The sequence below is a fragment of the Lethenteron reissneri genome, chromosome 9 (genome assembly GCF_015708825.2).
Source record: "Lethenteron reissneri isolate LAM-NWPU_2019-01 chromosome 9, ASM1570882v1, whole genome shotgun sequence".
In the NCBI taxonomy this organism is placed as follows: domain Eukaryota; kingdom Metazoa; phylum Chordata; class Hyperoartia; order Petromyzontiformes; family Petromyzontidae; genus Lethenteron; species Lethenteron reissneri.
In genome coordinates, this window is record NC_083787.1 from 4,381,430 (window position 1) to 4,406,061 (window position 24,632).

Here is a 24,632-nt window from a genome sequence, read left to right on the forward strand (position 1 = left end):
ATTATTTTATTATTTCCCTTCTACGTGACTTTACCGAAAGAACCAAGAAGATGAATCCCTGCAGTCACGAAAACTTTAAATCGAAATTTAAGATTTTTTTGTTATGTAAGATAGGGGTGCATTTTTACTTTCACCCGATATATGTGACTTTGTCTATCTTCTGTGGCAGTCACTTCATTTGCATTAAGAAGTAGGAGAAATTACTTTTTCGAATCAAATCTGCTCTGATATTTTTCAAGTAAGTTTCATTACTTACCGTTTTCCAAACACAAAATTATGTCTCTTTAATAGCCAAAGCTGGCATCATGTGCTATGATATACACATTGTATTTACGGTAGCGTCCTAATTATAACTATCTTTAATTGGATGGAATCCGTGACATGACTTAAAACACATATCCACCACATCCTACGTACATTTATTCACCAAAGAGAAAGCACACACTGGATTGTTTTACCCTATTACCAGTCGAATAAGCACTTATGGAGGATATCGAAATATATATATCCAATTTCGATTTAAAGCTTTCGTGACTGCAGGGATTCATCTTCTTGGTTCTTTCGGTAAAGTCACGTAGAATGGCAATAATAAAATAGACAGAGACTCTGTCTTCTCGACAGACCTGTTCTCCACCTGAGGACGGCTGCTTGCGTTGTGGCCGAAACGTCGTGAGAATAATTTTATTATGTTTTATTTTTATAATTTTATTATTTCCATTCTACGTGACTTTACCGAAAGAACCAAGAAGATATATACATCCATCAATGTTCCAAACTCGTGCAACTAAAAGAGTGAATTGGAAATCCAACAACTAACGGTCTCACCAGGGTGCTGTGGCACAGACGTGAAGCGGTGGTGGCAGCGGTGGCGATGGTGGCAGGAGGCCAGTGGCCGGCGTGCTCCCGTGCCACGCGGTTGTGCATGCGCGCACGCAGCGCGAACCCCATTCCGTTGGGTGACCCAAAGGAGTTGGCAGCGCGTGACCTCACGATGTTGCTTTCATCCACAAGCCAGGCTCGCTGGAGAGGACACACAAAGATAAAGATCCCCCGTATAGCCTGTAGGGGCAAGTGCTGTTAGCGAGCACCTATGAAGGCCGGAACGGTACACGAACGAGGGGGTGGGTGGCAAGCACCACGCCCGACCGCCTTTGTCTCCCCAGTTGCGATGTTTACACACCGCACCAGGTACTCATTTCAGGCTGAGTCGACCTAGGGGAGGCCCAGAACCGGTTCAGATAATCGAACCCGGGTCGCCAGGTTCATAGCGCAGCGCAGTAACCGCTACACTACCGCTCCCCATTCACATACACACACACATACACACCCGTATATCCTTTAACAGACTGTTGGGGAGGGTGCTGTGACTGAGCACAACACACGAGCGGGTTTGTGGCCAACAATAGGCCCGGGCTGCCTTTGTCTCCCCAGTGCTGATATTTACACACTGCGCCAGGTAGTCATGTAATGCTTTGTTGACATAGATGAGGCTTACACCCGGTTTATATGCTCATCACTGATGTTAACTGTGATGTTTTTTAATGCTGGAGACGACAAAGACAAAGATCCCCCGTATAGCCTTAACAGACAGTTGGGGCAAGTGCTGTTAGTGAGCACGTATGAAGGCTGGCACGGAACACGAGGGGGTGGGTGGTCAACACCACGCCCGGCCGTCTTTGTCTCCCCAGTGGCGATGTCACGCACCACACCAGGTACTCATTTGAAGCTGAGTCGATCATCGTCACCGATGTTGGCCGTGAGCAGTAATCGAACCCGGGTCGCCAGGTTCATAGCACAGCGCGCTAACCGCTACACTACCGCTCCCCACCACACACACACACACACGTACTCTTATAAACGTGCATGTGCACACATGCACGAGCTTGTGTGCTGCAGCAGGGTTATACAAACAGCCCTGGATCCATATCTCAGGCTTATTTGTGTTGACTGCCCCTGTGGTTTGTGTGTGTTGGCTTATCATGTTAATTGCTTATACATTTCTTAATTAAGATATCAAATATTGTTTGGTGGCATTTGCTCTATCGTATTGTTTATTCGATTATTTACTATTAGCTAAAAGCAAGATAACTAGCTATTGAAGGACTAATTATAGTATTGGTGATTTGGTGTTTTTTTATATATATATGAATCTTACATATTTCTCATATTTCCACATTCCTTTCTAGGTATTTAATTATTATTTATATTTCCAATCATTTAAAACAAATATTATTATTCCCACTTAATATTCAACATATTCACGAAGCATCTTTTTGTTTGTCTTATTATACATTTGGACAAAAGTCAACGTGCTATTTTCAGCTGAAGATGTGCCATTCTAAACTTTATTTTTCAGAAGAAATTTTTATTTGCTTCTTGAAGGATAATTGGCATTTGGGCTGGAATACAGCCCCACTTATATTGTAGTTGTAACCTTTCTGCCAAAGCGCTGAGTCATATGAAACCTGCTTTGGGATCTGCGATTGGAGACAGCTCTATGGGCTAAATGACATGAATCTTTATTCCATAACTTTATTATCTTTACATTTCACATTTGCCATTGCATAATTATAATAATTTAAAAAGTTTGTAAAGGCATGTTTACCAAACATCACGGTAACATTATGATCATTTAATGTTGACTGGTCCGATCATATAAATATTTCCTCTGTAAATGTTTAATTGCTAATACGGTGCAGACATTAAGAATGCCACTTATTAATGGTAAGCGTCACTGTTTTATTCAACGGCATATCATGTTTAACAGTCATGTAATTAATTGCTGTGTAGTTTTTTTTTATCAGGTGTAAGTGTTAATTAGTGGTCTGTTGTTAGGACTGGCCTGCCTGTTTGTGTTTTTTTTTACCATGCGTGTGAGTGCACATTCATTGTGATGTGTATCAACACAGGGTCTGAGTGTTGACCTCTAATGCATTGCAAATGCTGGTCCATTAAAAAAAAATTGGTAATTAAATTACAATTGCATATGCATGCTTGCCACCACCAGATTATCATGTCCACCAGTATTATTTCCCACATTTTGCTGAATATATCCATGCCTTATTTCAATGCTCAAGGTCTATGCACCGCATTTTTTACACTTAAAAGTACGGTAACATTGAAATAAATTAATAATGTTCTAATAATTACATTTAATTGATTATAACACCGGTAATAAGTGGTATTTAAAACAAATCGGCTGGTATTTTAAAATGTGCTGTCGATGAAACGCGAAACCTTTAAGGCTAATCATGATAAGAAGAAACTGCCTACAAAAGTAGACCTTTCCACAATTAAAAAATGTCAGAAGGAACCTCTGCTCAACTTTGAGGAGTGCCCTCCTATTTCTCCGTGTATGTGGGGCTATCGACAAGGAGCAGGTGTATATGTGAGATCTCATTTCTTTGCAAGAATAGATCACATCCACGGTTCCCTCACTTGACGCTGAGCTGATCTGATGGAGGCCATCACCTGCCACTCATCCTCGAGGTTGAATCAACTTATAGATGGGGCTTCCCCAGGTGCATGAACTGGAATGGATGTCAGAGTAAGAGAAAAGGGCATGAGGACAATCATTGTCTGTCTGCCCAGCTTGTGCAACAGCATCAATAAAACTGCTGATACACATTGAGTCATTGTATTAAAATTTCAGGGATTGCATTTGAGGCTCTGCAGAAACACACGTTGATAATACGCTTAATATAGTTGTCATTAACCAACATTTCCTTTGTAGGAAAGCTATATTTATAATAGCATCATCTTTTAGGCAAAAGGCCCTTCATCAGAACTGGGAGAAGAAAAGGTAGACAAAAATTGCGACTCATGGTCGGACTCAGCATTTTACAATGTTGTACCCTGAAGAGACTGTGGTATGAATACTCTACAATGTACAGCTCTTTGTCAATCCGCTGCTGGATATAAACCTCCTTCCGGCCCTTGGTGCAATGGATTCGTGGGCCCGGGACTAGTTTATACATCACTGACCACTGATGTAAGCTATGGCTGGCAATAGATCTCCGGTCAATAGGTTCAGGGCACAGTGTGCTTAACTCCACTGCTCTTTCCACGGAGACTACGATGTCAGAATTTGACGCAAAATTGCAATCAAATTGCTATTCTTAGTTTTTTTTGTATAAAGTCACGTAGGTAAAAAATTTAAATTAATCAAAGTAAAATAAAAAATAAAATAAAAATCACGACGTTTCACTTGATACAGAAATCGTGCTGTGACGGTTCCACCTGCAGACGGAAGCTTGTGTTGCCTCCGAAACGTCGTGATTTATTATTTTATTTTTATTTTACTTTTATTAATTTTAATTTTTTACCTACGTGACTTTACCGAAACAACCTAGGAAAATGAATCCTTGCAGTCACGAAAGCTTCAAATCTAGAATCAAATTGCTCTTGCGAAAGCCTTCGCCGAGAATCAAGTGGCGGCGGAAGGTGTGACACTGAGCACGAAATGTTTTAGAAGATATGATAAAAAAAATTCCAAGACCTTAATGGCTGATTAATTAATTAGGCACCGAGCACTGATGGGGAAAAAGAATCACCTCCAGCTCCTCGTTGGCAGCGGCAGGGCCGCTCGTCTCGAGTGAAGAGGCCGTCTCGTCGCTCAGCCGCCTCCGTGACGGCTGATTCGGGGTGCACGTAGGCAGGTGACTCTCTCCGTCCTCACTCCTCACACCCACACCTCATCAGCAGCAGGGGCACGCGACGGGCAGAATCAAAGCCAAGGGGACAGCTATGGTGATTTAAAACCCGCCAACTCATGGCCGTTGTCGGCATCGTCAGCATCGCAACGATTGTCATCGCTGTGGTTTTTTGTTTGCCGTCAAAATGTGGAATTTGTTATTTGGGGAAAACACCCTTCGCAGGTTAATTATTTTTCAGCTTCGTTTTGGACATTGTGTCGACCCGCAGAGCATTTGCGTGGATATTTACGTGCAGATGTTGTCGTGATGGTTAGGACGCTAGACTTGGAATTCAAAATTCGCCGATTCAATCTCCCAGTGGGGCATGTGTCCATCCTAGCAGCATAAATGACTACGCCACGCGCGTGATCGGCTACAGTGTGGCTATGCTCCCACCATTTTCCGCGATGTCTGGCCGACTTGGAAGAGTAGGACCAAATTCTGTATGCCTCCTTTTAGTCGAGGCCCTTCCTTACGCCAGCAATGGCGTGATCAAGAAATTGCAGGGCTGAAAATCTTGACCCTTTGACACGGGCCCCACCGAGCACACGCGCATGGTACGCACAGCGGCCTGATCGAGCCGCACGGCTGAAAGAATCGCGCTGGCGAAGCTGTTTTTCAGCTGGCAGGGGATGTTGGCAAATGATTAAACCCCCAAAAATTCCCAGCATTGAAATGCATTTTCATGAAAATATATATTTCCCATTTCCATCATTGTTGTGAAAAACTATAAGAACGCTTTGCTCATTAGAATTGTTTTTATTATTATTACCGAAGCAAATGCATAGTAATATGATGCAAATGAAATCACACGTTCAAATAGTATTTTTTCGAATGAGCAATATTCATGAGTGTCAGTGATTGTGATATCCAGCTAATGCACAAAGCATGTAATTGCACAGTTATATATGGTTACATAATAAATGCATAAGACTTGGGCTTTACTGTAATAATACATATATATATAAATGTGAAAATCGAGGGTATGCGGAAAGATAATGACTTGCAGGCAGCAAACTTGATTACTTACTAAAGTGATTATAATTGTTTACGATGTTGAATGGGCTGTAAGTAAAATAAAATTACTGCCGGATTTTCCGTCTGAAAGCAAAATGAGATTAAAATCTGCTGCGCTTGACTACACAGACGGCAGCAGCCAAAGAGGAAGAGTTCGCTGGTGCTGCATTGTGTGGAGCCGTGCGTGAAATTCAGAGTTCCATGCTGAGCAGGCGCGCTTGGCTCCAGGAGAGAGATTGTGGGAAAGAATACGGAAAGTTGAATCCGTGTTGGTGCGGAGGGAAGAAAAAAACCTCGCCAACTTGGGGGAGTCTGCCATCTCTTGGGATCTGAATTCCGTTTTGAGGCGACACACGGCTTTTGACAACGTGTCAATCCAGAGGCAGATGTTGCAGGTGATGCGGTCACGTGCAGCGCCACGCGAAATTAAGCAAATCATTTCCAATCATTTCATGAATTTCAATCGAGGGGAGTATTGTGCAATCCTGGTAATGTACACAATGCCCGTAAAGATGTGTAGCCGTTGCTTTTTGGTTTTACTGATTTAAATAATTGAGGAGCACCAGTTTTTTCATTCGTGTTTGTCACAAAATACTGCCACCAATATCTTCTTCATCTAGAATCCAATGTTCGGGAATTGGTTCGCCTTCTGAATATTTGTGTTCACATATTTTTGAAGCAGAGCTCTTTGTCCGCACACTTCTACGTGCATGCATTTTCAACTAAAAACCCCTTAAATTTCGATTTAAAGCTTTCGTGACTGCAGGGATTCATATTCTTGGTTCTTTCAGTAAAGTCACGTAGAAGGGAAATAAATAAATAAAACATTTTTAATAAAACATCAGAAAATAAAATGATCGCGACGTTTCGGCCACAACACAAGCAGCCATCCTCAGGTGAAGAACAGAGCTGTCGGAAAGACAGAATTTTATTTTATTATGTTTTTTGTTATTATTATTTCCCTTCTACGTGACTTTACCGAAAGAATCAAGAATATACAAACCTTTACTTTTAAGACCACTTTCCAATCTTATTTTTCACACAATCCCTTCATTTGTTTTCAGTGTAGTTTTGCTTTTTCAATACCACCTGCTTGGACCTGCCTTTTTTTGCTTTTCAATCAATGTCGTGCATAACCCCCTTAACCCCTAACTCTAACCAGGGGTACAAATAAGAAAGGGGTAACTTTCGTTCGCTGGTTGGAACGGATATTTGTTTCCCTAGGGTACAACTATATTTGGGAGAGAAAAAAACGGAATGCATTTATACCGGCACTGCTCAAATCCTGGGTCTGAATCCATGTATGCATGTTGGACTTCTTTCGCACTATACGTAGCCAACCGTGCTAATTGGAGGTGTTCTTCGGAGGTGGGAATCCAGGCAGTCCCCAATGATTTAAATCTATTGCCAAGTGTAGTGAGTCAGTGGCCTAAGTCGACGGTGTGAGCAAGCAGTTGCATGGCTGCAGCTTTACCTCCTCACATCGTCATCATCATCGTCGTCGTCGTAATGCTCGCACTCTGATTTGCTCTCAAAGTAAAGATGAGAGCATGTAGGAGTGCTCTTGGAAAACACAAATTTAGCACTTGATACTATTATAAGACAGCTTAGCGCTCTGTATATATATACACACACACACACGTACACATGTAAGTTACTCGATAATTATACTGGGCATTGTGCGCCGGTCCTCTCTCTTTGTGTTCATGCGCTCATTAGGGGCATGCAATGCTTCCGTTTGAAACATCTATAAGCACCGCGGGCTTGACAGATTCCATTGTGTGTTTGCCCGTGGACATCAGCCAAATTGTGTCACCGTCACATAATTAAGCTCCCTTTGACACTTGAATGGCCACGGACGCACTCTGCCTTCAAGGGACGAGCGCGGCGGCTGCGAATTGGGCAAAGTCTGTAGCCTCGGATCCATAGTTAGAACCGGCAGAGGGCCTTAACCCAGCAAAGGGCTGGCAATATTCACATAAAATAAGTATAACCCGTAAAAACAAAGTTTTTCACTCTAAATCCTTTATATGCGTGGCGGCTAGAGTCCTCTCGTCCTCTGGCTTGAGATGGCTGCCACCTATGGGTCAGATGATTGTCTGCAGTATTAAACAATTGGTAATTAAATATTCTATTTGTTTTCCCTAAACAGTGTAACATTTTGGAATTTTTTTTCACGAACATTAATTGTCTCGCACAACGAGTCTGTGTGCAAAATGTCAGCTCGATTGGATCACGGGAAGTGAGTTAAAAAACGACCGAAAGGTTTGCACGGTCGTAAGCAAGCAAGCAAGCACGCAAGCACGCAAGCAAGCAAGCAAGCGAACTTAATATAAAGGATTTAATAAGTAAACCCGTAAAAAACAAAGTTTTTCACTATAAATCCTTTATATGCGTGGCAGCGAACTTAATATAAAGGATTTAAAAATATATTCGCCTGTGGAGGACGCGGGGATCGATCCCGCGACCTTTGGCATGGGAAGCGAGGGCGCTACCAACTGCGCTACTCCGCCACGGCCTGTGGAGGGGTTACGCTCTGGGCTCTTATACTGTGACGTTCAGCCAAAGCCAAGAATGAGTTATTTTGAATATATGTAAAATATTTTTTTTTTTGCCTAAAAAGTGTAAAATTTTGGGAATTTTTTTTTTCACGAACATTAATTGTCTGGCACAACGAGTCTGTGTGGAAAATGTCAGCTCGATTGGATCACGGGAAGTGGGTTAAAAAACGACCGAAAGATTTGCACGGTCGTAAGCAAGCAAGCAAGCACGCAAGCACGCAAGCAAGCAAGCAAGCATGCGAACTTAATATAAAGGATTTAAAAAATACTTACTCTCTCTTTTGCTTGTTCTTCAATTGATAATTGTACGCCATGCACATGAGTGCATGTGTATGTCCCTGTTGTAACTCCATGGCAAGATGAGAGGCTCCCCATGCCTTGGTGGTCCTTGGGGGCCATTCATCCATACCTCATCACACTGGTCAGTACAGGTTGATAGTGAGAAATTCGAGTTTCGAAGCGTAACATACCGGCGGATTATCCTGGACTTTCCGTTACTGACCACCGCCTGGCGAAGTCGTCCGTTACACCCCGGGGTGCACGGTCGATGCTCAGTCATGCTCTAACACGCGGGCTTAATCCTGCTCGCCTCCTGAGATGTCACAAGATTGGGCTCATTGCAGGTGAGTTGGCTGTCGGAGGGAATGGTTTGTTTTTTAAATCCTTTATATTAAGTTCGCTTGCGTGCTTGCGTGCTTGCTTACGACCGTGCAAATCTTTCGGTCGTTTTTTAACCCACTTCCCGTGATCCAATCGAGCTGACATTTTGCACACAGACTCGTTGTGCCAGACAATTAATGTTCGTGAAATTTTTTTCTCCAAAATTTTACACTGTTTAGGGAAAACAAATTAAATATTTAATTACCAATTGCTTAATACTGGCAGACAATCATCTGACCCATAGGTGGCAGCCATCTCAAGCCAGAGGACGAGAGGACTCTAGCCGCCACGCATATAAAGGATTTAGAGTGAAAAACTTTGTTTTTACGGGTTATACTTGTTTGTCAGAATAGTATGCAGCATCGAATGGCGGCCTCGTGGGTGGACTGTAGACGGTGCGTTTTGCAGTGGTGCACTGGTCACCTATTCCCTCGGTTTTCTTTGCTGAATTATGTCACTGTTCATGATGTTTCGTTTTCTTCAGCGTCGTTCGTGCAAATTGCATCTCACGTTTTGCGAAGGAATCACAGACGAGCTGGAAGGCAGCAGCCAGGCAGTGAACTGTTGGCAACAACAATTGCCCAAGCTCTGCAGTCCTCTATAACATACTCTTTTGTCGACCAATTAAGTGTTATAGACGTGGGAGGAAACTGGAGCACTTGGAAAAAAAAACACGTGCGAGGGGGCAACGCTCTATCCCGTGCGGATGGGACGGGTGGTGTTCGTTCACAGTTTGCTGTATCGCCTTCTCCTGACGCGCCAGGGTGTCGTATCCCCCGACGGCCACAGGAAGAGAGTTTCACAACGTCTGTGCGATCCGCAAACCTTCATCTTCACAGGTGCAGAATTTCCGGCGTGCCTCGCCACCACCGCCCGGCTGTATGCAGTCGATGACATCTCAAAGAGATGCTTTTTAATGCCCGTATCTGTGATTTATTCAACATGCAAATAACTGCCCAGACCGACAGCTTATTACTTAAATACATAAAATAATGTTTTATAATGTATCTCTTCAGTTTGACTACTGGGGTATGTTACTAGACCATGCACGCAGGCGAACGCTCTGTACAGAACAAAGCAAATGCATCCGCGGACCTGGCTGGTATGATTATTCACAGCACAGGCAGGGAAGGTGTTATGTTGTCATATTTCCTCTTGCCCTTTCTTCCCCATTGTTAATCTCGTATTGTTGCACGGTCCATTGTCTCGACGGTATTGTGTCTCTCTCCATCATGTCCCCGTGTCCCATTGTCTCTCTGTGTCCTTTGTATCCCCCTAACCTGCCTGTGTCTCCGTGTTCCTGTGTCTCTGTGTGAGTCCCCCCCCCCCCCCCATGTATGTTACGTAATTTATATATTTTAAAAACCCCATGCAATGAACCATTGTTAGATCGATACATGAATGTGTACATTTGTATTTGATGACGGTGAGTGTGCAGCAATCCACTGGAGATGCACGCGTCTCATTTGCAAGGACATCAAGCCTCCGAAGAGATGGACTTAATTTCTTCAAATTAGCCACCGAGGGATAATTCAGCTGGACCAGAGATGCTATTGACATGTTGGTGGGATTTTAGCCAGCACCCTCGGGTTAGCATCCCTGATCGTTATTGAGGACTGTGACATTGTCTTTAATGTCCACAGCAGATTGGACTTGGAATTAAATTCTCACGGTGAAAATATGTTTACATGGTCCAACGGGAGAATTCGTCATATGAATTGTTGTGCAAATTTAAGCTGGCTTCATTTTATTATCGACCACTGAAAATGATATTGCCTATATGTATCATATTTTTTTTTGCATTCCACGTGGCAACGTTTGAAGAAAAACTCCATAAAAACGTTCCGCTTGAAAATGCTGGCTTCGCGGGGCACCCGTAGCCAGAGATAGAACGGGAGTCTCATCATTTAAACATAGGACGCAGCTCAAGCATGCCTCTTTCCGCATGATGAATAAGCAAATAAACAATTAAGAGGAATTAAATTGCATTGTGGGAGGTGGGGGGGGGGGGTGAGGGAGTGGGGGACACAGGACGGCTGGAGGGTTTCCAATGAGGGGTAGAAGGGTTCGGGAGAGGTACAGCGAAGGCCGCAGGGAAGAAGCGACAGGACGCGAAGGGAGCCCGGCATCTCTGGCAGAATGAACTTAATGAGGATCTCAAACGAGATGGGCGAGCGTATAACAAATGGGGAGCTTGAGTCAAGGAATTAATCTGAGGCTGAAAATACCCCATCGCCGCGTGGTACAATGCGCGCTATAAAACATTTATTAGACGCGATTACAGACGAGGGTGGTGATCCAGATAGGAAGACATGCTCCTCCGACCTTTGCCTGTCCTCCGCTAACTTTTTTTTTTCCATCTGCACAACAATTACAGTGCCGCGTGTGTGGCCTTTCCCTTTTTCTTATTTCGCCAGAGGAATTCAATTTGCTTCTTTTTCCTTCTGAGCTAGGCAGCAGGCTTGGGCTCGCAAGGTGCTTTTTTACTGGTGGATTGGGATTTCAGTCACAATGTCCTCGGATTCCAACCTGGAACCACGTGCTGACGGGTGTGGCAATTGGAAGATGACCAACGTCAGTTATTTACTAAATATCTTTGCTCATCCCGGAAATCCTCAATGAGTGCCGATAATTATTTTGAGGTTGTCCTAATTGAGATGCTTGCTCAGTTTCTGTTACTGATTTAAATGCAATCCTTTAATGTTCGTTGGAAGAAACTGCAGTGGCTGGAGAAAACTCACATGCTGGGAGAGAACGCTCAAGTTTGCTGGCTGCGGTGTCTCCTACAGACACGCTGTTGCCCTGCTGGTGGAGGTCTCATGCACAAGCACGTGACACACTCACTTGATGAGCTTATCTTTGCGTGATGCACCAACCCCACCTCAAAGTTGCTGGATGGAGAATCGCCAAAGCTTGCCTTCTAGTGATGATCCTGGAAATTGGCACTAGAATCTCATTTTCAATGGAGAGCCAGAATCTCCGTGAAAATTAATGGGAATTATGTGGGAACGTTAATTGAAATATAGATTCCTGCACCTTAATTATTCATAGAATCACAATTCACTTCGAGAAAATTTTCTGCGTCGTCATTCAAATTAATGTGATTCTAGTGGCAATTCCCAGCATCGCAATTCGGTGACAATGTTTTGTAAAAAAAATAATTTTTTGAACAATTCTGCCAATTAGAATGGTTGCACGAGCCCATTAGGAATCGTGTTAGCATCCAAGATTCACATACCTATCATGGCGATATGGCTCATAGGAATCACCCAGTACTGATGTTTGTTACATAAAAAAATGATACGAACATGTTTTGAATACAATAAATGACACCAGTGGCATGTAATTTGCACACTTAGTGGGAGTCAATGTAAACTCGTAAACACTTTGATGCCCTAGGTACCACAGGAAGTCCCAGTACTGGTTAAATAAAACAGGCGGTGATTTTTTTTGTCACATGTGAGAATTAGGGTTCATTTAAAAAAAAAAACATTAGAACGGCAACAGCGACAACAAAATATCACCCCGTCCAGATTTATATTTTAATTTTCAACATCGAGCTTGCCACCACAGAATGTCTAATTGAGTAGCTCTTCGACGGATGAAATATAAAGCGAAGACATTGATTCTGTCGAATGAAAAATAGCCAATGCCATTTGCGGTGCAACAGCTGAACTCATCTAATACGAGATGTCTGTTTTTTTTTTTTAAATGACATTTACCCACGTAACCATTTGGATTAAAGTCATTTTAATGCCACGTTCATTTATTGTCATGCTCTTTTGAGGTCCCAAGTGGATGTGATTAGGTAGGTGTCGATGTACATACATAACATGGCACACACCCCCCGTGAAATATTCCATCTCTTTAGCATTATTTTTTCATTTTAAATGAAATGGCATCATGTGCATTTGTTGCAGATATGGGAAGGATAAAAATTGATGGCTTCATGAAAAAATAATACGTGTGTGAACGTCATTGTAGCAAACACTGATGCAATAAATGTTCGCTCATAACCAATTTAAATAAGCTTTTGTGTTGTGTATGTGTAGACATGAATATTTCGAACTTCTTTCGCACTGTACGTAGCCAACCGCATTAATATAATGGTTATAAAACAAGTTTGTATTATACTCTTAAAGTATGAATACACATTAATATATATTAGGGCCAAATCAAAAGTCAAAAAATGTACATTTAAAAATATTGTTCGGATTTTATTGCTGGACACAATTGAATAATCAAGTTTGAATTCTACTAAGGTGTAGCCTTAAAATAAAAATAGGTACAAGTATTTTTCTCACGAATGCAATAATGGATATTAGTATTAATAACAGCAATTATTGAAACATTTCGCTTAATAGTGTGAGCCAATGTATTCTTTTGAATTTCTTTAAAAGTGCCGGTAAGTGTGTGCGCGGGGGGGGGGGGGCAGAGTCGGTGTCAGTGTCAGACCAGTAATCACTCACCACTGATCTCAGTCATCACTCACCACTGATCTCAGTCATCACTCACCACCGATGTCAGCTGTGATCAGGAGTCAAACTCAGGCCGCGTCAGATTCATAGCGCAGTGCACGAGCCACTGCACGACTGCTCCGTACCGTTACAACTATACCAACACTGTTACGCACGTTGCAAGTGCATTTACATGTAAATACGAAGAAGTATTGTGTAAGCATGGTAGTGTATCAGACTGGGTACCATGCGAAGAGTATATCAGGCGTTTATATAAGGGTCCGTCCATAAATGACGTCACGTACCTAGCGGGGGGAGGGGGGTTTGAGAGATGTGACGTCACATCAAAATGGGCAACTTTAAATAAATATAGACAACACGTTCTACTTCATTAAATAGACTTTTTAATAAATGTTTTCTCCGACAACATCAGAGTGCAGCGCCACATTAAATACGCACTACAATAACAATAGTTTAAAGCGATTTGAAGCATCTTTTATTTTCAAAATGGAAATATGATTTTGGGGGGTTAGCAGAGCTTTGTGACGTCATATTTGAGGGGTGGTCTGACTTTTAGTGACGCCGTGTGACGAGGGGGGGGGGGGGTTCTGAAATCGTCCAAAATCGCGTGACGTCATTTATTGACAGGCCCCTAACACACCGCACATGTGCTTGGAGTCACCGTGTGCCTAATCTCGCGTGTTGCCAGGTGGTCACGCGTGTTGTTCGGCACCGTGTCTCGACGTTTCGCTTCGCAGCACGTGCAGCGAAACGTCGGACGTCGTGCCGAGCCATGGGGCACGACCGCGGAAGCCTCTGCAGCAGAGGTCGCAAACGGGTTTTGATTCCTTACCCGTACCCGTACCCGGCCGCACCAGGGTCGCAAACGGGTACGGGTATCGGGTACCTGATTGCAACCTCTGGGATGAAGCCATGTTGCAGGCGCGTGTGGGTTGATTCTAGGAACTTGAATTGTGAGAAGAGACAAGACGTTGGGTAATGAGTGACAAACGGTGACTCACCAGTTACTCACGGCCTACCCGTACCTGTACTCGGCCGCACCAGGGTCGCAAACGGGTACGGGTATTGGGTACCTGATTGCGACCTCTGGGATGAAGCCATGTTGCAGGCGCGTGTGGGTTGATTCTAGGAACTTGAATTGTGAGAAGAGACAAGACGTTGGGTAATGAGTGACAAACGGTGACTCACCAGTTACTCACGGCCTACCCGTACCCGTACTCGGCCGCACCAGGGTCGCAAACGGGTACCCGTACCCGTACCAGGCCAGGTACGGGTAGCCGGGTATCGGGTCGGGTACGGGTATCGGGTACCCGGTTGCGACCTCTGCTCTGCAGTGCTACCACCTGCCTGTTGTCTGAGCTGTAAACAACAACAACAACTTACATTTGTAATGCACTCCTAAGTCATCAGACGTTCCATGCCACAGTAAATCGAGTTTTTCTGCACCCCAAACTGCGTAAAGGTAATTTTTGGAACATTGCAAATGCAATGTTCATTCTTTTGTACATGTTTTGAAGGAGGCAGCTGCCGACTTGTTTGACAGACAGCAACCTATGGGCCCTCGCAAAGCAGTGGGGCTCATAGACGGCAATTCAGCAGCTGGATTTGAATGCAATGGGCAGGTAACCAGGTGGCTTTTTGAAAGCAGATGTGATGGGTTTGGCGGGCTCTCCTGCAGTGCCTATGACAAGGACATGGAACAGGGCTATCTGCCTTAATAATAATGAGCACACCGCCGGCGCCGAGAGATATGACTGCTGAAGAGCACTACACTGCTTAATAAAGGAATAAAAAAAAATTGAATCTGACCACTGCTCATCTGATGCTTGATATGAAAAGAAAAGGCAGATAGAAATGTCATATCAAACGCTGTACGCGTGTGTGCACGGCTGTATATGGGCACTTCTCTCTGTATTTGTCTTGCTGCTTCCATTTCTTTGTGACACCATAGACTCGCATGTGGGCATACTCTCTGTGTGTGGGCATGCTCTCTGCGTGTCTGCATCCACACAAGCTTGTGTCTGTGAGTGTAGGGGAGCGGTGGTGTAGCGGTTAGCGCTGCACACGTTCACAAGAGCAACGAGCAAATTCAAGCTGAGAGTTGGTGTGCATATGCACAGCTAAATGTTTTTCTTATTTATCTCAAAAATGCCTAAACCTCTGTGGTCTGTTGCCACAATCCATCTTGGCACTGGCTCGCAAATCACCGCTTAGCATGAACCGTTAACCCTTCCATTGCAAGGCCCTTTGGCACGCGAAAAATAACCGACCAATAACTTGATTCCCCCTCCGACCGCGCTGTGATTCACGCTCAGACAACACAAAGACACCGAGCTGTGGCATCGTCTGCTCAAAATGTGCCGAACGTGCTTTTCACTGGTGGGGTTTGTGAATCGTTCACAGTAAAATACCAAGCTTTATGCTCAGTCAGGTAAAGATTTGCGTGGGGCATTCGTAAAGGTTATGGCGTTTTGTTTCACTTAAGATGTAAACGCGTGGCAATCTCCCAAGAGATGGCGGTATTTTCTCTAGCAATAAAGTTACGTGTGTGTGCGTGCGAACGCAATTAACTGCACACAAATGCTGTCAGCAGAAAAATGTTGATGACGTTTTCCCAAGTTCGGTAATGTACATTAATGCAACAAAATTAACCAAAGTACATTTTATGCCTCGTCTGCACACTGTCATGAAAAATGCTTCATGCTGGCTAGTTTCGTTCATAATTATAACTGTCGGGGTATTTGCCGAGATGGTTTTGAATAATTTCGACAAATATCTGTGCCCATCAGGACAGCGTTGAAATTTTTTTTTGGATCAATGAATCATTTTCACAAGGTTGCCGAATAAAACACATCTGGCTTTAAATTTCGATTTAAATTTCGATTTCAAGCTTTCGTGACTGCAGGGATTCATCTTCTTGGTTCTTTCGGTAAAGTCACGTATTTCACAAGTAGCACTAGTCGCATTCCTGCATTTCCCATAAATATGCTAAATTCCTCTTGATATGTAGATTATTTTGTCAAGGCGCATTTCCCCCCCCCCCTTCCAACCCAGCTTAAATAGACGTTCCAAGCGTGGTGGTGTTTCATTTAGACGCTGTCGCCTCGACAGACCTGGTCTTCACCTGAGGACAGCTGCTTGTGTTGTGGCCGAAACGTCGTGAGAATTATTTTATTATGTTTTATTTTTATTATTTTATTACTTCCATTCTACGTGACTTTACCGAAAAAACCAAGAAGAAGACATCTGGCTTTGTCATTACAGTGCCTCGGGTCGTGATCGTTAAGGTCTCGAATTGATAACAACGCACAATGCAGTTGTTAAATTTTGATGCACAGTGCATGATACAATTGCCTCTGTGTTCATACTCTTAGGTTTTTTCGGTAAAGTCACGTAGGTAAAAATAATAATAATAAAATTATAATAAATGAAAATAACTCAATTAAATCACGACGTTTCGGAAGCAACACAAGCCTCAGTCATCAGGTGTAACTACTAAAGTTAAATTACTGTAGCGTGTTTTAATTTTACTGGAGCAATTACACCTGATGACGGAGGCTTGTGTTGCTTCCGAAACGTCGTGAGTTAATTTAGTTATTTTCATTCATTATTATTTTATTTTAATTATTTTAATTTACCTACGTGACTTTACCAAAAAAACCTAAGAGTATGAATCCCTGCAGTCACGAAAGCTTTAAATCCATAATTAATGCCTCTGTGTTACAACGTATCGGATCAATTTAACATGACAATGGCCCATATTGAATCAATTCAAGGATCATTTACGGGAGTGTAGCGCGAGAGACATTTACAATGAATTTTGTCTTTGGCAATTCTGGAGTTGTAAACTGGTCACAGAGGGGCAATTATATTTCACACTTTAGCTTATTAAACCTATTTATATATCCATAGCTACGTTTTGTTTATGCCTGCACTAAAATACAGTACCATCACGCCAGGGTACTTATATTACTTTGAAATAATCTAATCGTTGTCCATGCCACATACAAGTACGGAATACAGTGGCCAGTCTTGTACAATGCCATATCATCTGGATGAATACAAATGATTTTTTTTCTAACACGATCACTCCCACCAAACATACACAAAGTTAGATATATACAAACATCAATATGCAGATTTGCCTATTAACACAATAAGTAGCACTACAATTGGATGTTTGAGCTGCTGTGTTTTTAAAAAAAAATCTATGGTTGTTACAGTAATTATGAGGTTTGACACGGACACACAGACACGAACTGCACATTACCCCATTTACAAATGAGCACGTGTAGCGGTCCTGTCTGCTGTACTTAGATTGCTGCAAAACTCACATAATGGAACTGATGCGCGCACACACACATAGGCACGCTACCATGCACACCAATTGCATCTCTTTACATAATTTAAAATGCATGGAGTTAGACGCACAATGGCCATTAAAAGACACAGTTTGGTGAATGTGCTTTGCTTAAAATTGCCTGTACACACATATTTACACAGATTGCATTGTCAGGTTTTTTTGTTAAGGTTTCTCAACAATGAGTATAATACGTTTATCTTCTGAACGTACAAAGCAATCACGGCATTTTTTTTGGAGAATAAATGCATCATTCAAACAAAAATCTGAAAAAAGACCCCCCCCCCTTCACCTCTCTCCAATCCCAAAGAAGACTCACCATAATCATTCCATACATTTCCCCCATTGCTCTGCACGTTTTGTCCATGGCCAAATGCCGCATGCATAAACATTTTTTGTGTAATTATTTTGATTGCAATGTTTACGAGCAACACGCCGTGTTGCAATTCATTCTGGGGTCCATTGCAAACAACTTGTAAATGCCACGTGCATAAATCAGACCACCCATTGTCCGTAAGACCCTGCCAAGCCATTCCCCATAACAAAGGGGGTCTTCACTGCTCGGTAAGAGATCAGAACATATGAAAAACTATTTTAAGCTACTAAACTCTTTTATATTTGAGCAGGTAGGGCCCGCTGAGCTAGAAAGCTCTTTTTCAAATGAAGGCACAACGAAGTGGCTTATCACGTGGACATTTTTGGCAACCAAATACTGTAAACCAATGGTTCTTAATCTTGACTGCAACCTGCACCCCCCTTGCTTCTCAGAAAGGGCACATTGCACCCCCAGAGAATGCGTGCACCCCAGGTTAAGAACCACTGCTCTAAACGCATGTTTCTAAACGTGGAGGGAAAAACCGGAGGACCTGGAGAACAATCCATGCGACCATGGGGAGAACACGAAAACTACAATTATACAGCAGCAGGCGTCAGGGTTGGGATCGAAGCCACGACCTCCTGCATACCAGGCGAGGGAGTTAACATCTCGCTATCACGGCGCTTAAATGCTTCGTGTCATGACGCCCAGGGTTCAAATCATTGGAAAATGACATTGATGTTAAACACATTATAGATGCGACCACGAGGTGTACACCAATCATGCGATACTCTTGAATTATGAGAAAAGGTTTTCCCCTTTTTTCCGTCAACAAAACAGATGTTAAGATCTTAAAACACCAAACTGAAATATTTTACAAGGAATCGTGTCTGCATTAGCCACAATACTTGTGGTCAGAATGCAAACAAAATACATACTCTGATAATATATGCATTGTCCTTGAAACTGATTGGTCCACACCAGAGACAGCTTTCTTTTGAGCCTCGTCTCAAAGCGGTGTTAGACCAGAGGACGCCAAAAGGTGAACAGCACAAAGACCAAGCACTAGCAGAGTAATGAGAGCTCGGGGTGAGCAGCTACATCATGGGACCTCCTTTGCCAGTATCAAAAAATGAGAATAGGTTTTCCCATTCTTTCTGGCAGATTATATCTCGTATACGATCATCACGATAATCATGATCATTGTCAATCACTTTACAGTCTCGATGCTTGCAGCCACTCTTGGTAGATCACCATCATCATCATCACCATCGGACACCAATAATATTTAAGTCATTACAACTAAGGCCACTCACAGTGAAACAGGGCCGCTGGACAATGAGGCAAATAATGACTTTACCGTGCACTCAGCCCAACTTAAATAGTTTTTTTCTTTTTTTTGTGCAACCGATTAAGGTTAACATTTGAGTTTGGCACGGCGCTATGGTCTAGCTCCGGGCCCACTTACTAGGATGTGCCCGGTTGCCCGCTGGTCCAATCAAACACCGTGGCCACCTAAGACGAGCAGCGCTTACGTGTGCCTCTCGTTCTAAAAGCACAATTTGTGGATCGTTTATGTGCCGTCGTGTGATGGACTTACAATACAAAGTTCAACAGTTCAATTTCCTGGCGCCGTAGTTGAAAGAACGAGCTGGTTTATTCAATCCCTTTGCTTCTGTCCACCGAGCAGTACAAATGGGTATAACCACATAAAGTCTATTGGCAGGCTCCACGTGGTGTGATGGTATAGTGTGATTACTCCTCGACTTGCCAATCACTGGTACCAGCGGTGTCAAGATCGGCCTCTGTGGAGGAGGCTCGTGAAGGACGCTGCTGCTGATGCTGGGCAGTTGGAGGCAGTCGCCCTCCAGCAACAACGGAAAGTAGAGGAGCGACGCTCACAACAACGAGCAGAGCGTCGGGCAGATAAAACACTGGGTTGGAATAATAGGGGGCACAGGTGGTGCATCAGTCAGTCATCTCCTGCCAGCAGGCGTTCGACACTTTACGTGGCCTTAAAGTGCACATTGCCTGGCACAAGTGAGGTGGTGATGTCACCACCACTTAGTGGCGAATGGAGGTTGTTGTTGAGGGACTATCTAAAGATACCTTCCTCTAGTCGAGGCCCGTCCACCTGTAGTGGCCTGAGCAGGCACTTGCAGGGTTGCACCTTAACCTTTTTCATGTTTTCCTCGCACAGAAAGCAACCGGTGAACTATGGAAAGCTGCACCATCTATAAACAAATCTATTGGAACTGCGTGGGACTATTTCTGCGTGTATAGTACGTATAGGTTGCAAGAAAATGCTCTTACAGCAATTCAAATCGTTGCACTGAAACTACCTGAATATGTCACGGTGGGATAACGGCATCCACATCGCGATCTGCCTGGCTTGCGATTCCCCGGCCATCCAGCTGATTGACGTGGCCTTGGCAGTTTTGCTATCGGGCCCACTTTTTTTTGAGCAACACAAAAGGCCCCAACATATTTGCTCTCTTTATGAATTATAATACAGGGTGGTGTGAGCTCGGATCTATTGCTGCGCCAATCATCCGATACAAGGCACTGACATTTGACTTTAAGGCTCCCGCAAACATGGCACATTTCAAAAGCGTTTAATTCTTATTCTTAACCTTTACAAATTGCTCGCACGCCTCTGCAATACCTCCCCGTTGATAAGGATATTGAGATATTTTTTACAGCATTTTTTTTTACAACTTATTATATCAGTTAAAGAGCGTTACCAAGAGATAGATAATAAGTTTACAGTTTTCAATATTTATCTTTTCAATAAAAGGTATTCTATGAAACCATATGTTTGTAAATGCCTTGGAACATTTATATGAACATTCCATGCATAATGTTGTAATGATAGAGGTTTTGTTTGGCATTTAGCTTTTCACAATAGCCACCTGATTCAAGCTGCGCTCTGATCTGATCTTATTTTAGAGTTATATTTGAAATTATTCTAGCACTTTTGAGGCAAGTGATGATGGATGATGTATTCGGTAAGTCCTCCCTTAAAGCATTTGAACATAACTAGTTTTCGCTATCACACTTATCGTACAACTTGGATCGTGCCCGTTATAGCACCGAACACGCACCGTTGTAATGTGGAACGTGCTGCTCGTTATAACGCGGTTTTTGAGCGGTCAACAACAAACTACTTTCCTGAGCTGCGCAGCTGAGCTGTACCCGGCCGCACCAGGGTCGCAAATGGGTACCCGTACCCGTACCCGACCTGGTACGGGTACCCGTTCCCTACCCATACCCGTAGCCTACCCGAAATGAGTGACAAACGGTTACTCACCAGTGACTCACGGCCTACCCGTACCCGTACCCGGCCGCACCAGGGTCGCAAACGGGTACCCATACCCGTACCCTACCCGAAATGAGTGACAAACGGTTACTCACCAGTGACTCACGGCCTGCCCGTACCCGTACCCGGCCGCACCAGGGTCGCAAACGGGTACCCGTACCCGTACCTGGCCGGGTACGGGTAGCCAGGTATCGGGTAGGGTACGGGTATCGGGTACCCGGTTGCGACCTCTGCTGTACGATACAGTAAGCGCAATGAGATAGTACCTGGCGTACCCTCATCTCAGTTCTTTGTCCCACCACGGGATGACTGCAGACTGATTTTATAGTGCCAATGTGATTCAGTGCGCTAATTCTTCGCCAAGTGTGGTCTTAGCTTAACACAGCACTTGTCAGGAACGCATCTAACCGCATTTGTGAAACTCTGAAAAATGGGCTGACGTGGCCACGTGATGGCAGTGCATCAGTGGGCTCAGGAACCCGCCTGTGTGGACCTTGAGATTGCTCTCCACTTTCGTGGGAGGACAAACATCAAACATCCCAGTTCGTGACCGTCATAATAGTCTTGAGAATCGGTGAAGCCTTCTTGGATGAACAAATGGCATTACATGGGGGAGCTGGGGTAGCGCACAGTTTATCCCAGCACAAGCAATGCACTCACATATTCACGGTATTCTACTCAGTGGATGTACGCAGGCAACAGATGGTTTGCGTGCCCAAATATATTAACTCGTGTCGAACCAGGATTTTAATTCAGTCACTTCATACCCCATCCAGTGTGATAGATATCACGCCATAGTAAGTCTGAACATGGTATGCAAATTTGCACTCCGGATTTAAGACGCGGAGCGGTCTGAAGGGTTTTGAGCCTCTGGGAATGTCTGTATGTTGTTTGCATGTTGTATGTATGCATGTTGATCTTGTATTGCAGCGTACGTAGCCAACCGTGCTAATCGATGTGCGGGGGAAGGACAACAAACTAAAAACAAAAAGCAGTTATAAAGAAATGAGTTTTCAATCTAGATTGTGGCTTTCTAATATCGGAAGGAGGGTTCCAGACGGCCGCAGAAGCGCATCTGAAAGTGCGCGATGTGGTGACCACCGTCTTTGTTCGACGGTTAGTCAAAAGCCGCTGCTGCGAGGATGGACCGGAGTTCACGTGATGCTGGTTTACGCTCCTTGACGAGAGCAGCAGCAAGGTTCATTTGCGACAAGCACGTTGGGGGTAATGAGCGCAATCTGATCATGTATTCGTTCGGCATTATCCACTGATGTAGCCTGGATGGTCACCCAAGGGACCCCCATGCAGGGGTAAAAACACGAGGCAGACCGTTCAAGTACGATTTTAAAGCAAAGCGTTTCTTCTTGACGCCGGAACTCGGCTCACGTTCTTTGCCTCCCGCTGCTCTGCCTTGAAATCGTGGGACATAATGCGGGGCGAAATTCGCGTTAAAAAATGCAACGCTCCACAGTGTGCCTGCAACAGGGCGGTGAGCAGTGCGGAGCCGTCCCTGTGGGCACGAGCGCGCATTGAGAGCGCGAATAAGCCGTCGGAGCGATTCCACGTTATTCGAGGAGAAGACTTGTCTGCGGATGTGCAACAGGCCATGGTCTAATTAGACGACGCTTTGTGTTCCAAAAGCGAACACGGGATGCTAACACGTGCTGTATGTTAACACACTTGGGGGAAGGGGGGGGGGGTCTCTGTAAGCCAATCAAAAAGATCGGTCATCGCAGCACGATGTGCGACCATCTGTCCGGGCCTACGGTACTTTTTGTTCATCCATCAACTCCGTGAGACCACGTGCACTTTTTTTGTGATTGGCTGCACGCTCTGATCATACATATATAATGACAGGGTTCCATCTGTTGACCAGAAGGGGTAATCACGAGTATGGGTGCCTTATATAATAACCAACTAGAAGAGGGGCGAAACTGGGTTAAAGGTTAAGGGCGTGGTCAGTCGGCAAGCTTCGGGAACTTGCTCGAAGGTTCTAGAAGTGGGCGTGACCGGAGGCGGGGCCTGAGCCACGCTGAGGAGTATATAAGGGGGACGTGACCGAAGATTCGGGGCTGTCGTGGGATCCGGGTCCTGGCTGCCGCCACTGTGTTCACCATCATCTCTCTTCGTCGTCCGGCCGCGTGGCCGGTCATCGGCACGGCTCCCGTCGTCGTCGTCGCTATATTAGTCAGCCAGCTGTGTAGTGAGACGCCGACGATGGGGCTGTGTAGATGGGTCGGCGATGCGTAGCCGTGTATGTCTATATGTCACCCAGTGATTGTGCCTGGAGTGTGATGAATGAATAAGAAGCCCTCTGCACGTTGCGTCTTTTCAGAAGTGGCTCACTACACACACACATACCCGGTTATAATTCTAGGATGAGTGCATGTCCGTATGTGGGTTCGTGTGAATGGAAGTGTTGGGATTTCTCAAGTTGGAGGGGGCGGCGAGGGAGGTGCATGAGAGGAGTGGGGACATGGGGAGCTGTGTTGAAGGGAACGGCCACAGATGCTAGGAATTATTTCGATGATTTGGCTGCTATCAATGTCCACACAATAAGGCAATTTGTTGAGCTATCATTTGTAGGTCAGTGGGCTTTACCTGGTAAAATAAAATTGTTGGGTTTTAGTTGTATTTTTTGTGCGATTTCTTACCCTTTCCTATGCTTTGGACTCGCATCGTGTTTTGTTTTGTTGTGACGTTCTGACCTGCCTCTTGCTGGACATCTATGATAAAGAGCTGTATAGCTCATGGGATTCATCCAGTGTAAATAAATATTCTGATGCTGTTAAGTCGGAAGGAAGTTAAATGCTGTAGCCGATGGGGATGGGACATGAGGTTCGGGTGAGATGAACATGCGGACAACACGGGTTCAAACCCTCACGTCCGACTGTACATTGGTTTTGTTTGACTCGCCAATCGGCCACGGCATCTATCCACTCAGCGATGCTGTTTGTAACTCGAGTAATGACGTAGAAGTCCTCCTGCTGTGTTTGTTTCACACCTGATGACGGTTGCTTGTGTTGCGATCGAAACGTCGTGATCTATTATTTTTTCTTCCTACGTGACTTTACCGCAACAATCAAAGAGTATGGATTCCTGCACTCACGAAAGCTTCAAATCATATATTTTAAATGTCACGATTACCTAAATTGGCTCTTACCTCCCTCTCGAATGGGCTAAATGTTTTTTGGTCATGTCCCCCCCCCCCCCCAAGCCCGCCGCCA

At 44.2% G+C, this 24,632-nt stretch overlaps 1 protein-coding gene across 1 annotated transcript in view; it reads right to left on the reverse strand.

Annotated features, from left to right (window-relative positions):
• LOC133340327 (uncharacterized) overlaps positions 1–24,632 on the reverse strand; it is a 74,533-nt gene that overhangs the window by 24,521 nt on the left and 25,380 nt on the right. Inside the window, exons 2-3 of the mRNA XM_061548467.1 lie at positions 4,554–4,693; positions 826–1,020 (exon numbers count right to left, since the gene is read on the reverse strand). Coding sequence (XP_061404451.1) covers positions 826–1,020; positions 4,554–4,693 — 335 coding nt within the window. The remainder of the gene's footprint in view (positions 1–825; positions 1,021–4,553; positions 4,694–24,632) is intronic.